Below are 15084 nucleotides of genomic sequence, written 5' to 3' on the forward strand. Positions count from 1 at the left end.
CCTGAGTAGGATGGCACGACAAGAACCACCAGCCTGTGAACTGACTCTAAACCCCATCCCCTGTCCCCCTGTGCCACTGGGGGGAAGGAGGGAGAGAAACTGGGAACAAAGTGATTTGGGCCTGGGAAGAAGGGAGGGGTGGGGTAACATATGCAAGCCCTGCTCTTTGTTTTGTCTGTGTGTGTTTGTTTAGTGTGAAATTAAATTACTATTATTATTTTTTCCCCACGTTGTGTCTGTTTTGCCTGGGACCTTAATCGGTGAAGGACCCTCCTTGTCCTTTGTCTCGACCCATGAGCTTTGTCCTCATCCCAGAGAGTGTGTGGGGGGGAGGGGAGGGGAGAGTTGAGTGAATGGCTATGGGCCTGCTCCTTACATGGCTGCTCCTTTGTTGTCATGCTGGGCCCAAAACCATGACAACTACACAGTTGCTACAAGGATGATATACTAGATAATTCTCAGGTTTGCAATTTCACACACGTGACATGGGTTCTATTTGCATAATCACTATAGAATGTTAAACTCTAGCCCAAAATTAAAATTTGTTACTCTTACTGGCATAATCCATTCATGCTTGTAACAGATTTTGTACATGTAAGTCTTCAGTATTTGGCAACGACAGTAGCTGACAACTTGCCACTTACCCTGCCACAGAGGATAAGGATCCCCAGAAAAAAAATAGTTGTCTAACAATCTCCTAAAAGGTAAATTATTTACTGAGATTTAATCCTCTTTACACATTTCCCTCTTACTTTCACTTTAGAGGCCTCAACAGATTCAAGTCTGCCTTCAAGCAGAAGTGCCTTATGTACTAGCTGTTTCCATCTTGTTTACTACTACTATTTTTTATTAGAAAGCCCACTTTTAAGCCTTTGGCATACACAATTGCTACACTGGGAAAAAAGCAAGCTGCATAAATAATTAAAACCAATTTTTAATGGGAAAGAGGAAATTATACCATTTATTTTTGCAATATGAGTAATGGCTCTTTGAAGAAAGAGATAAAACCATTAAAATACAGCTATATTTATAGTGTTAAAAAAAATTAACTCAGCAAATTTCTTAAGTAATCCAGCGAAGCTTACTATTACTTCTTACAAAATAAGATGCAAAAACTGTTAAGCAGTCTAAAAGAACAGCTCAAGTGCGACTTTGTCTAAACCTCTCCTCACTGCATCACAAACATCAAAATGATACATACCTAATTTTTCCCTGCTCTGTTAAATCTCCATCACTGTGTAATATTGTTGTTAGCAACCTCAGAGTAGAAGTTCCTGACTTGCTGTGATTGTTCTTCATTCCTAACAACCATCGAACCATCATTTTGATGGCTTGAATCTGGAAAAATAAAATAAATTACATGCATAAATCAAATCACACCATGATACCATTTAAAAAACAATAAAAAAATAATCACATCGTATTTTCCCAAGTGCTTTTTGCTGCTATGAACATTAAGCCTGTCAAGGCTGTAAAACATAATTTAAATACTGAACGATAACTAGATCTGCTCTCACTGGACACCAACTTTTCACTGAAAGTCTCAAGCATTTATTACAGCAAAGAAAAATCATACATTTAGTATTTATAGTTTTAACTGTTTCTTCTACTAAGCAATCATGTATTTTGTCCTTTGAAAACATTATCATAATTTACCTTATATCCATTAAACATTGAGGAATAGGCAAAACCATTTATACTTAAGAAAATGTTACTGTATCAAAAAGCAGAACACATTTTCATCTTCATATATTCCCATAATTCCTGTGTTAAAACAATCCATGTACATTCTTTATTTACATACGTAATATGCAAGTTTAATTTTAACACATGCAAATTGGGAAACACTTCACAGACATTCTGATTGGTAAAGTATCAACCTGTAATAAGATAACTTGTCCTGGAAAAGAATATTTCTTCCATAGCTAGTTAAAGAAAAGCCTCAAAGCCTGTCTTGCCAATGTGTCCTGGTTTGAGCCAGGATGAAGCCAATTTTCCTTTTACTGATTTTTTTCCCTTCAATAAGCTTTCTTTTAACTAGTAGCAGAGCATGCCAGCTAGGAATGATAACAAACAGTGGAATGTTTTTCTAACTGCTGGGTCTTCAAGGTTGCACCTTCACTCTCTGCTGGCTCAGACACTACAGGGAGATCTATGACCCCTGTAGGAGGCTGAGTTAGACAGACAGCAAAATTGGCCAGAGATATTCCATTCCATATATCTATGTAAGCTCAGAGGAAGGTCAGAGATCACAGAAGACAACTTCCTTCCTGCTTCTCCTTCCCTTCTCTTCTGTTCCGTCCATGGCTGATGTCCAGGGAGGACTCAGTCCATCCATCACCATCGACCCTTAGGCTCAAGGTCTCCTGACCCTCATAACTCTCTGCTTTCTCCAGCAGCAGTTCTGGGATTTTTCAGGACTGTTCCCAGCTCAGGGGAGTGCTGTGGGAGTTGCTGGGGGGGGGTGGGGGGGGGGGGGTGGGGGGGTGGAGGAGAGGCAAGAGGTTTTTGCACATACCTGAACTTATTGGTATATAATTGTATGTAAATTTCCTTATATCATTAGTGTTTAATTAAAGCTGTGTAGTTTAGTTTTCAATCCAGCCAAATCTCTCTCTTTTCCTCTCTCTCCTTCCCTACCTGGGTGGGAGGGGGAGGGGATCAAGAGCATTGTTGTCAGACCTGAGTCAAACTTGACACAATGGAAACATGAAACATCTTTTGGGGCAAGCTTCTAAGTATGTACAATCCAGTAGTTATGATGAAACACTGAAGAATTAACATGTGTTTTTTGTGAAAATACAGCACAATTTTTGAAATCAAATTTGTTTTAGTATTTGAATCCTTTTATCTTTTCATTTTCCATCTATATGAGAACAGAGACAAAGAAAACAGAGTATCCTCTTACAGCAAAAGGAAAATGCTCTTCTGAACCACACAGATATCCTTGGGGAAAAAAGCTTTGGAAAAACTAAGGTGTGGTGAAAAGGAAGATGGCACATTTTGTACATGGTAACTTGAAATTTTTCTCCTTAATGGAAAAGGTAGTTAAAAATAACTTTTACATAAACATTTAAAATAGCACCAAATTAAGTTTGTCATACAGTTGATCTGTTCTGTGTAACAAACTGATCACAGTGGTCACTTCAGATCTAAGTTCTAGGATTGTTATCTAGACATGAGGGGTTTCTTTAGCACTGTAGCCCATCTACTCCACCTACAGAATTCTAATTCTATAGGGTACCAGCAGTAAGATGTAGAATGTCTGCCACTGAAGAACTCAAAATGGAAACAGTTTGTAGAACAGAAATTAGACTGTCTTGCCCAAGCTTTCAAAGGCTCTTTCACTGAAACACCTCTAAGTGTGCACCAGAAGATTTTAATAGCAGTAATAATAAGCAATAACAACAACAGCAAATCCTTTAACAGCTGACCAATTCAGCACCTTCATGTTATAAACAATACCTGTACCATTAATGCCTCCCACTTATTGGGAGGCCAGACACGTTAGATCTATTTGGTCTTCAAGTTAAAGACAAATTCAGTCAGTGAACAGCTACATACCATCTTGTGCCCTGATATTTCTGACTACATGAGCAATTTCATTTTTAATCATTGCTTCTCTCTTTCCCTCCACAACTCCCCCCAGTTTTACTGTCCAAATCTACTCTAGTCTTCCCTTCCATGTAACAAGTCCTAATTCCAATTCTCTCAGAATTTTTCTCTGACTGCAGTATGTTTCCCGTTTCTTTGCTGCTGTTGATGTTCTGATGACATTTTAGCAATCCTTCAGAATTAAGCATTCCCATGAAATTAGTACAGAGCATGAAAATTCCCCCAGTCACTACTTCTGGCTACCTGAAGATTTAAAAAAACATGACATGAGTTTGCACTGCCCGCATTTTTTTCTTTGCAGACAATTAGACTAACAATCAAAAGATAACTGCAGATGGAAGGAGGTCTCCAGTCCAATCTCCTGCTCAAAGGTCAGCTGTGAAGTTAGCTTTATCCTTTATGGTGTTGAACGCCTTCAAGAATGGAGATGGCACAGACACTTGGCAGCTTGCAATCTCTAGTAATCTGTTCCATTGCCTGACTGTTCTCCATATTTTTCCTTATATCCAGGTTGAACCTCATTTCAGTTTGTGTCTGATGAGCCTACAATTCTACTCTGAGATTAAAAATTATGATACACACCACAAAAATATCAAGAAAGTCAAAATATGACACGGATCAGAACCATATCAAAGGCCACAAATTACTGCTTTGTACTTAACTTAGCAGCACAACACAAACTATGCATACTTGGAAATGCAAACAAAAGTGATAGGATGTTATAACTTCTGAGATCATGAATACAGGATGACAGATCTGTCATTCAAGAAAACTGCAATTAACAACTAGCTTTATATAAACTGTCAGCAATGAATAAGCATTAAGGTTATAAATAACAATTTAGAATATTCAATAAATAGTTATAACCCTTTTCTCTGATCAAGACGTTATGATCATGCCTCTGTTGTAAAAGTAGAATGGGATCCCTTCCCTTCTAGTGATCCTAGAAACACTGCCTTCCTACTTCATCAAGATGATGACAACAACTAGCTCAGGTTTCTACTACTTGAATTTTTATAGCCACAAATGCTGCAGGGTTGTGCAGCAGTGAAAAATTAAGCTGTGTCAATTTACAGCAAAATTAGAAAAATAAGATGATAAACCTTATATTGCAGTGTACATAGAAGGAAACAAGAAATCCCACTGCTACTATCTATAGTCTCCAGCCACTGCATGGTGCACAGAAGTATTCAGTACTGGTCCTAGTCAAGGGATTACGGCCTTAGAGCAGGCACTCAAGTGCCAGGTGTAGGAATTAAAGTCATACTCACACAATAATTATGCTAATTTATATTTAATACTGTACTGAAACATTTCTCTACAGAAATAATTTCATTTAAGGTTTAGCATCCAAAACTAAGGCTAGCTTTTATCAGTCTACATTTTTTTAAGCTGGACAATATTAAAATTTTGTTTTCCTCAGTCTTTCCCCTTTCATACTTCAACTTGCTAGTTTTAAGATCCCCATTAGATATATTATAGTTATCTCAAAAGGAGAAAGAGGCTTTTAAAACCAGAGTGAAGACAAATATACTGTCAGAGAGAAATCATTTATAAACTAATGGTGTGGCCTGCAGCATTCATTCAAAATAGGCTTCTTAGTGGTAATAAATGCTAATTAAATTTGCAAATCAATTTTCACAATTACCTCTTTTGACATGCCAATAAATGCCTCTCACACTTTTCAGGGTTGGCTTCAACTTCAAATCACCTTAAGATTTTCTGTAAGCTAATTCCCTTCCAAATACCCAACTATATGAAAAGTTTTATAAACATAAAAGTGCATTTTAAAGTTATTACAGTTTTAAAAAATATTAAAAAACAAGTAATACTTACTACTTCAAGTTCAATGTATAGTCACTGAAGTGAAATTGTGTTTATTTTAAACTAGCAGTTCATTAAATCAAAACAAGCATGTATTCTTTTAACAGTTTTTGGGCTGTTCTTTTTAACTCTGTAATTGCACAAATACAAAAAATACCCTTGCTATAGTCAAACAAATAAAAAGCTAATCAACTCCAAACACAACTGAGCACTTCCATTAATGAGTTCTGTACCAAGTTGGACTTACTAAACCAGCACAGAAGGGGGTACAAAGAGCTGAACAAGTTCAACTGAGAAGGAAAAGAACTTCTTAAAACAACCAGAGCAACTCTGTTCAAAATGCACTGGACATTAAATATCTGCTGTAAATAAGTTAGAAACAGCATCCTGCAAATTGCATGCATCTTTTAATTCTGAAAAAAAAATGTGAAAGCATCATCTATTCCTATTCTGAAGGGCATTTAAAAACAAATACAGACATAGGATATATTTTCCACAGCCTAAGTCTAGTTCTGATTGAGTGAGAATATCTATTATCAGGCCCAAAAATTGGAATAATAAACTTACTCTAAAAAAAGAACAAGCTTGAGATTATGTTTTTAAGGGAAAAAAAGCCAAACAAAAACCACAAATAACCCCACCATTTTAAAGTGCCTTTGTAGAAAAAGAAAAAATCTATCCCAAGTTTTTCTCTAATACACACTGCACACAAAGAAAAGCAATGAGATACATTTTTCTTTTGAGGAAAATGACAAATCAAAGAAATTTTTCTTTATTCCAAAACAGCACTAAAAGTTTCTTAGAATGTACCAAACATTCAAAAGTGACAAAGTGTCTATGATATTTAACTCTTATGTTAAACAGAAGAGGAAGAAAACAATAAGAAAATAATTTTAGGTATTCCAGCTATTATCACAGTTAAGTGTTGCACACCAAATCTAGCCTATAACATAATTTCATTAAGTGTATTTTCAAAAGTAAGAAAAAAAAAGATGCTCCCCAAATAAAGGTTTTTTTCTTCTGGCAATCAAAAAATGTGTATTCTGACAAGATCCTAAATATAAGAAGTTACTTCTTTTTATCTTTTAGAAATGTGACAAGGAAACAGAGAAAAGCAGCTGACAGCTTTAGGATATTAACTTTTGTAATTAAGTATTATACAAACAAACATAGGAAAATACCATAAGTGCTACTTACTTTAACAAGTGTTTCGGGAGATACTTCTTCATCTGGGACCCAAAGTTTTGTTGTCTTTTTTCCTGGAAGCTAAACCAAATATGACATTTTGTTAATCTGCTGTTACTCTTCAGTGAAACCCAACGCAATCTTCTCTTTCCTATTTGCTTCTGAAAACAACACAGCAGCACTCAGTAGTAAGGCTTCTGCCCTCTATATTTTATACAAGTAACCATTAGAAATGTGAGATACTGTTCTAACTTCATTATTCAAGTATCAGAAAATTTACAGCAGTAGTAAAGGGGAGCATTGTTCTTGTTGCCTGCAAACTATTGCTTTAGAGTGTAATGGTCATTGCTTTGAAAATTAGTCACAGTTTCCATATCCAGTAGATCGGTACCTCAAGCATGTAGTTTTCTGCAGCAGATCTTTCAATGCACAAGTTAGTTTTTTCACTTTATAATCATTATCAATACAAATGTATTAGAAAAATTAAAATCCATGCTCTTCCATTTAAACAGTGGATTTTAGTTTCATGTGCATTCTACTTCCTAAAAAATCACAACTTGCTTGCTCAAGCCAAAGAGACTGAGTGAAGTCAATAACTATTTTCTCATTTTTAATGGAAGGCAAGTAATGAGCCATCAAATGCTGTGCTATATCAAATTACAACCATCTCCCATTCTGTACCATGTGTTTTCAATTGTGTCAGAATCCAGGTGGAAATCTGAAGACAACCATACACAAAATTTAGAACAAACAAGCCAAAAAAGTTCACAAGTACTTTCTGCGTATTGTACTCATAGATAAGCCAAATCTTAACATGAGATTTTAAAAAATACTTACCCTATCATTCATTAGCAAATCTTTAACAATAAAAGTGGCAACCAAAGACTTCAAAGGGGCAGCAAATTGATCAGGTGCTAGCATGGCTATATGGCCTATAGTAACCAATGGTGTAATCAGATGCTCAAAATTGCTTGGATCCAGACTTTTATGCAGTGGCTAGAATAAAGGCAAGAAATCCAGGTGTTACTGATAGAATGTGTCCTACTGCATGTATCAAGTTGTCCATGTCTATTTCTGTTTCAGAAATACAATTTTGAAATAACAATTAACTATTTAAAGACATGTTCACCAACCCTACAAGTCTCCTACAAAGCAATGGAAAAAATCAAGAGGAAAGGTAAAATGTCTATCATGCCCATGTAGTTAAAGAAGTGGCAGCTCAATTTGACAGTTTGTGAAGAAATGGATTAAAAAGCATATTTTCTTGTTGAAGTAGGCATAGTACACCTCAAAATGGCAATTTCAGTAATGGATTATGATTCAGCCTTGAAGATAAAAGGCTGATGGGCACTAACTAAAGTAGACATTTGCAGTTATGACTATAAAATCTAATTAAGTCTACTCTAATTCAGTTTTCCATAATTTGTCTTCATTTAAATACTGTGGGCCAGTCCCAACAGGGGTGAGGAATGGTGTATATAGTTCCTTTTTCCATAAATAGTTCAGTTATAGAGGACAGTCCAACACTTTGTTTTACTCTACCATCTGTCAAAATATGTAACCCTAAACATGGTGGATCATGGGATACAAAAACATGCTTCACTAAATTAATCCTATTTTTCAGGTCAAACTGTATGAGAACAAAGGGAAATGGGAAAAAATACATTTTCTAAATTTGATACAACTTGCCATGTAAATTGCCACTACAACTCCTAGTTCACATATGCAATATAAAAATTAATAAAAATTAACTTAATTTTTAAAAGTTTACCTCAAATATCTGTGCAAACTGAGTTTCTTTGCTGGAAAATATTGCATGAATGCAGTGAATTGCATACTTGGCTTGACGAGGGGGTCCCTTTTTAGCTTTATGATGTAGCACTGGAAGCAAAGCTCTTTAAAAAAAGGGAAAAAAAAAGGCAAGTACCTTTGCACAAGTTGAAAATCTTCCAAAATACCAAACTAGCAAAGAAGTACAGATATCCATATATAGAACACAACACCTCTGTAAAAGTGCTAATTGTCATGGTTTTGTCAATTTCTTCAAAGAATAAAAAAAGGGTTATTTGCATAGTTTGCAAGTACAATAACCTACTGGTTTCTGCTGATAAAATACCATGTGGTAAAATGTACATTTTATCTGTAAAAGTTACTTAATGTTCTTTTGGAAATATTTTTGTCTACACATCCCCATTAAAGTGCAAAGTATGTTCTTAAAAATAATATATTCAATTTAGAAAAAAAAATACTGAATGGTAATTATAAAAAATATATAGTTGTATCAGTGACGCATCAAACAGTGACCATTTTAGATATATTAACTTCACTCTCACTCTTCATAAAGCACTGCATTTTAAAACAGTTCAAAAGTCTTTTCTGTTTTACCTGAAGTAATACTTTCTTCCAAAAGAATGCAGGATAATTGTATAGGATGCATAAGGAAGAAAGAGAAGTTCCAAAATCCCATGCAGTAAAAGAACACTACTCAAGCAGAGTAAGATATACAACTTACGATCGTATATGAGGAAAGTCTTCTTCAATTTTACCGCCTGTATTTTTGAAAATCTGTAATGCAGCTTCTGCCACTTTTTCATCATCCATTTTCAAGCAAGCCAGGAGAGACTCAAAAGTTTCAGCTGAATGAAATGAGATAGGGTGCGTAAATGAAAGTACCTGCCAAAAGAAGATAGAAGTCATATTAATATTTTTTAAAGGTCCAGTTAAACAGAACATTCCATCAAGATAATCTTCCATTGCCATACCGGAAGATTCATTATATTCTGCCTGGTTTTGTCACATGACTCACATGAATACTTTTCTGACTTTTAATACCTCTTATATTTCTGTCTTCTTACATTTTCTTACCAGTTTTAACTTATTTCTCCAGTCTTGATTTCTTCTCCTATTGTAGTGAACCTGTACTTCTCATAGCAGCGCTCATCAAGAGAGTTTTAAACTAGATTTGAAGGGGAAAGGGCATGGAACCAGGCTTCCTAGGAATAAGCCCTGGGGCAGCACACGAATGTTAGAGGAACAGTGTGCTAGCAAGGTCTTTCAGTCCGACATTTTGGTGGAGGTAGGGGATGGAGATCCATGCAGCAGTAAAGATGCAAGGGTTATTGATGGGTTGGGTTAGTAACCATGGAAGCACCTTTTTTTCCTCAGAAGGTGGTGGGACCATCAGTCCAACTGAAGAACATCTATACAATTGCAGGCAGCATGGGCAACAAAAAAGGAGCTGGAAAACTACAATATAGATGCCATCACAGAAATGTGGTGGGACAAGTCACATGACTGAAATTCTACAGGAGCCCTCTGAAGTCAACCCACAGCTGGACTACTCTGAACACTGTCATATAACTGGTACTCTGGCACAGGTAGAGGCAAGACTGATGCTTTGACATGGTGCTTGGAGCCAAAAGTCTTTGAGAGAGACTAAGTGAAACAAAAAGCCCCATGCAGTTGCATTTAAGAAGTTTCATGCTTTTAACAGTACTTGCAAATAACACTGTTATCAGCCCTTTTCCTCCTAGGAAAAAGGGAGAGCAGAGTAAGAAATTTTGTACAGTCTCCCAGAAATGTACCTCGATGGGGATGTGTTGTTAAATGAGTTATGTTAACTATGTTAACTGAGTCTCAAAGATCACACATAGTTAAAATAGATATGATGTCTCTCTTGAACTGAGGTGTCCAAAACTGGACACAACACTCCAGGTGTGGCCTCACCAGTGCTGAGTACAAGGGGACAATCACCTCTCTGCTTCTGCTGGTCACATTGTTTCTAATACAGGCCAGGATGCCATTGGCTTTCTTGGCCACCTGGGCACACTGCTGGCTCATATTCAGCTGCTTGTCAATTAGAACCCCCAGGTCCTTTTCTGCCAGACACTTTCCAGCCACACGTCCCCAGGCCTGGAGCATTGCCTGGGGTCGTTGTGGCCCAAGTGCAGGACCCAGCACTTGGCCTTCTTGAAGCCCAGACCATTAACATCAGCCCAACAATCTAATCTATCCAAGTCTCTCTGCAGAGCCTCCCTATCCTCATGCAGATCAACACTCCCACCTAGCTTGGTGTCATCTGCAAACTTACTGATGATACTCTCTGCGTCCTTATTGAGATCATCAATAAAGATGTTAAACAGAAACGGTCCCAACACTGAGCCCTGAGGACACCACTTGTGACTGGTCCCAGCTGGATTTGACTCCATTGACCACCATTTATAAGATAACTATACTTATGTACCAATTAAGATGAGCACAGAGAACAAAAACCAAACCAACTTTCTTCAAGATAGCCACCACGTGCTAAACCATGTCTAAAGATACTGAGTACTAAAATTTATTTTAACAAAGTTTCACATGCTCAGTGACCACCAGAAGTATACTTGCCTTAAGCAATTCAAGACCTGCTCTGATTGCCTGGTCAGTAGGTACACCCTCATCTTCATCATCAGCTGTTCCATCTATAGATTTGTTTACTTGCTTGATAAGGGCACTGAAGAAAACAAAACATGGCCTTGTATTTACTGTAATTCCACCACTTAAAGACTGCTTTCACAGGTTTAAAATACAATCTCATAAATGGAAATTTTTTAAAGCAGAAAACATGAGCTTGTTATGAAAACAAATATAAGTCAACTACATACATAATCTGGATGTCCTCATTTCCTATCAAAGCTTATGAAGACAAATTAAAAAATGTTTGTTCATCATGTATTAAAAACTATATACAGATTACTCTGGAAAGATGAAAAAAATAAGAAAATAATTTGAGCATTGCAAGCAGCAAATTAAGAATTATGGTCAGGTTACTAGCTGCTATGGATTCTTAACAATCCACAGAAAATAACCTATTTACAGTGTTCAGAGTATAACCAAGAGGAAAAACCAAAACTATTAAGCAGCTACAAGTTGATGAAAAATTTAAAAGACCTGTCTCCTGCATATTTCACCTTGACAGTAGTGCTTGGTTTATTCTTTTTCTTACACTGTACCCTACAAAAGGAAATTGTGATGATCTGTCCTTCTAGTGAGTTGTGTAGGTACCTTCCCTACCAGGAACTGAATGATACTCAGAATATTCCTTCACTGCATCCTGTAAATTATATTTATAGCCCAAATAAAAAACCTCACCACCAAAAAAACCCCAAAACCCACAACTGGTAGCAAACCACAGGAGAGACATCCTAGTCAGATGTCCCAGATTTACACATTTTTTTTCTTCCCCTAATTGGACAAAAATGACACTTCATTAAAAAAACAAACATCTGAGTTTCAAAAACGAAGCAGAAGTTTAGTAAAATTTTATGAAGATGGGGGAAGACCAATTCTGTAGCAAACTTGAAAATCTGTCTTTTTTATACTTTTTTTTTGCTTGTATACTGCATGGCAGTTAGTCAGTAGGCAAACTGTGAAATAAATATTACTACTTAGTGCCACATGTAAATATTACTCTAAATATGCATTTTGTGTAGTTTGTGAGTGTGAAAAAAATGTATTTTCAAATTTCAAGTAAAAATCCAGCTACCCATTGTACTTGATCCAAGATCAGAAACAGTTTAAGTGAAATTTCAGTGGCTCTTTTACTTTGCATACATGACAGGCAGAAACTAAAAAGTACTTAACAGTCAATTACTATAGCTGGAATTAACAGCTAAGAATTTACCAGTATTTAGAATGAGTTGTCTCTAATAAGGTACCATATACTTTAAACACAGCTGATAAATAATCATTTCAGTAATTGCTTTTTTTCTCCCATAACTTCAAGTCTGACTCTTTCTTGAAGTCTTGATGCCTCATCCTCATGTCACTATGAACCAATATTCTGTGTGGAAAGCTTCAATCAACAGCCATGAACAGAACTTTCTCTTTAAGTAAGACTGTATGTCACCATTCATCAGCAACAGATCCATTTTTACCAAGAGTTTATCCTGGCTGTGCTGAATAACAACTCAACTTTTTCTGTGCCCACATTGTGAACAAGGACACAAAAACACTTATGCAAAGGGAAACACAAGAAAACACTGCCAGTCACCAGGCCCTTGAACTGCACCTGTCCAATCCATTACTGCTTGTGCTTAAATGCAAAGTAAGAAACCTCAGCTTCAAATCCTGTGATTTATGGCCAACACCACACACACACACACACAAATACCTGATGGATTCAGTATCAATGTGCACAGGAGCAATTCTCTCAAGAAGAAACTTAATCATTTCCAGGAAAGGATTTGTTGGTTGTTTTGGATTGCCCAACTTCTTTGTGATTTCCCTCTGCAATATAAGTTTCAATCAAATTTATAAACAATTCAGATCCAAAAGCATTCACAGATTTTAAGAGCGATTCTTACCACACATCCTTCAGCCTGTTTACAAGAACATGTTGGGCTAACAAGCATTTCTAACTGACTTCTTATTTTTTCATCATCTTCTAGAACTTGTGTGAATTTTTTCATGAAATCTTGAGCTTTCCCTGGATCAGGAAGATTTCCTTTAAATAAGCAAAATAAATCACTATTTTAATAAGTTTCAGCATAGTAAATTTAAAACATTTGAAATGTCACATCATGAAAGTTTCTATTGTGTTCAAGTTAAACAGGAATGGTTAAAACCAAAAAAACTAAACTAAACTACAAAACACCTTAGCATGTGCAAACATATCTATAAGGACACCAATTCCCTTAGCTATTTGCTTTCCTTGCCTTTCACACTCAGTTTTCAGCAAGTCTGGTTGTTCTTGTTAGTAACCTCAAGAGCTGAAGTTGACCTCCAAATGCAGAGCTTATGCCTCACAGAAAAATATCCTGTGTATATAGATCACTTGATGACAAGTGTGAAGACCAAAAAAAGGTATTTTTGCTAAGTTATCCCTTCAGTGAATATAAGGTTTGCAACAGCTTGCAACATTCTAAAAAAAAGCTTTAAAAATGCACTTCCTAGACTACATATTAATTTTATATTTACAGTTTATAATATAGCAAGATAATTCATTAGCAAAGTATTGTAAGATGTGTAAGATTGTAAGATGTGTAAGATGTTTCCTGGTTTTGGTACCCTAGGTGCTAAGAAAAGTTGGCACAGAAAATGGTACAGGACTACAGGATAGTTAGCTCAAAACTAATTCTACTAAGGGGTTTTTGCTGGATTTTTAAAATTTTTTCTTTAAATGTGACACAAAACTAAAAGAATCAGAAAAATTACAAACTGATCAACTTCTATATTATTAGAAAAAAAAAAATTTGGAACATGACCAGTCAGGTGGGAAACTTCACTTTTTCCTTCACCTTTTTTTAACAATGTACATAGCCTTAAGTATATATCTTTCTTTTGCAATAACAGTTGGCATTTTTTTAAATAACATTGATTTTAAAACAAAATTTGAGAATTGTAAAGCCATTTTTCCTTTGTATTGGTTTTCATGCAATTGGCATGGTGGACCAGAAGGAACAAGAAATGTTGCTTTGGGGTTGGTGTTTTTTTCTTAGCTGAGCATTCATGTTACATATAAGTTCTTCAGCTTCCAAAGTGCCTTCTCTGCTACTAAAATTCCAACTCTGCATTCTCCTAAGAGCAATTACAATGCAAACACTTCAAAGACAGGTAAGTTAGTGGATAGTTTAGTAGGGTAGCTAATGTCAGTTAATATACATTTTATAATAAATGCTAAAACAGAGTAACACTCTGGATCATCTAGATTTGTAATTAGTCCACAACAGATGCAACCACAATGTCATGTGATAAGCTCCATGACTGAAAACTTTTTACAGTAAGGAAGTAATTCTGCTTACAGTTGCCTTAATCCTTTAAAGCATTTTATTGCATCATGTTTATCATCATTTGTTATAAACTTTATCGGTTATAACACTTTCTATAAGCTTATCTCAAATTATTCCTAAAGTAAGAAAGCACTATATTTCAATTGTAATTTTTAGACAGTGTAAATAGTATAACTTACTTGTTATAACCATCACTTTTGAAAATATAGCTTTACTGCTGGCATCTGTCTGCAAGTCACAAAAGAAAAACAGATTTAGTAAAAATTTCATATTATATATTTTTGCTTGAATACTCAATGAGCAAAGTTCCATAATGCACCACCAACCAGTCAGCACCCATTATTTTGCTCACACACTGACGTGCTAGAAAACAGAACCACCAGTGTGAAGTTAGTGCTAGATAGTTACACGAAGCAAAAGACAGAACCATGCTACAGTATCACTGTCTCACGTATATTTATGTATAGTCTTTGTATTATTTTTCCATCTACTATTAACTTATGAACAGCATAAATGGTTTATTTCTCTGTCTTCCATCTGAAGCCTGTCTGTTTTTAAAAATAAAATTAACAGCAAGCATTAAATTCACTTCATCTTCTTGCTCAGATACTGATTCCAAGTAGTCTCCGCAGTAGTTCCCACCTTAATGTAAAGAAAGGGGCAAGTCAATAATAAGACCATTGCTACC

At 35.8% G+C, this 15084-nt stretch overlaps 1 protein-coding gene across 3 annotated transcripts in view; it reads right to left on the bottom strand.

The window, feature by feature from the left end:
• The window catches only part of PDS5B (PDS5, regulator of cohesion maintenance, homolog B (S. cerevisiae)), a 91869-nt gene that overhangs the window by 35440 nt on the left and 41345 nt on the right, over positions 1–15084 (bottom strand). For all 3 annotated transcript variants that reach the window (XM_009998347.1, XM_009998348.1, XM_009998345.1), the window contains exons 14-22: positions 14576–14624; positions 12972–13111; positions 12779–12894; positions 11014–11119; positions 9137–9297; positions 8396–8519; positions 7462–7620; positions 6637–6705; positions 1202–1338 (exon numbers count right to left, since the gene is read on the bottom strand). In XM_009998347.1, the coding sequence (XP_009996649.1) occupies positions 1202–1338; positions 6637–6705; positions 7462–7620; positions 8396–8519; positions 9137–9297; positions 11014–11119; positions 12779–12894; positions 12972–13111; positions 14576–14624 (1061 nt within the window). The remainder of the gene's footprint in view (positions 1–1201; positions 1339–6636; positions 6706–7461; positions 7621–8395; positions 8520–9136; positions 9298–11013; positions 11120–12778; positions 12895–12971; positions 13112–14575; positions 14625–15084) is intronic.

This window comes from Chaetura pelagica, unplaced genomic scaffold (assembly GCF_000747805.2).
Source record: "Chaetura pelagica isolate M959 unplaced genomic scaffold, ChaPel_1.0 scaffold105, whole genome shotgun sequence".
Classification (NCBI taxonomy): Eukaryota; Metazoa; Chordata; class Aves; order Apodiformes; family Apodidae; genus Chaetura; species Chaetura pelagica.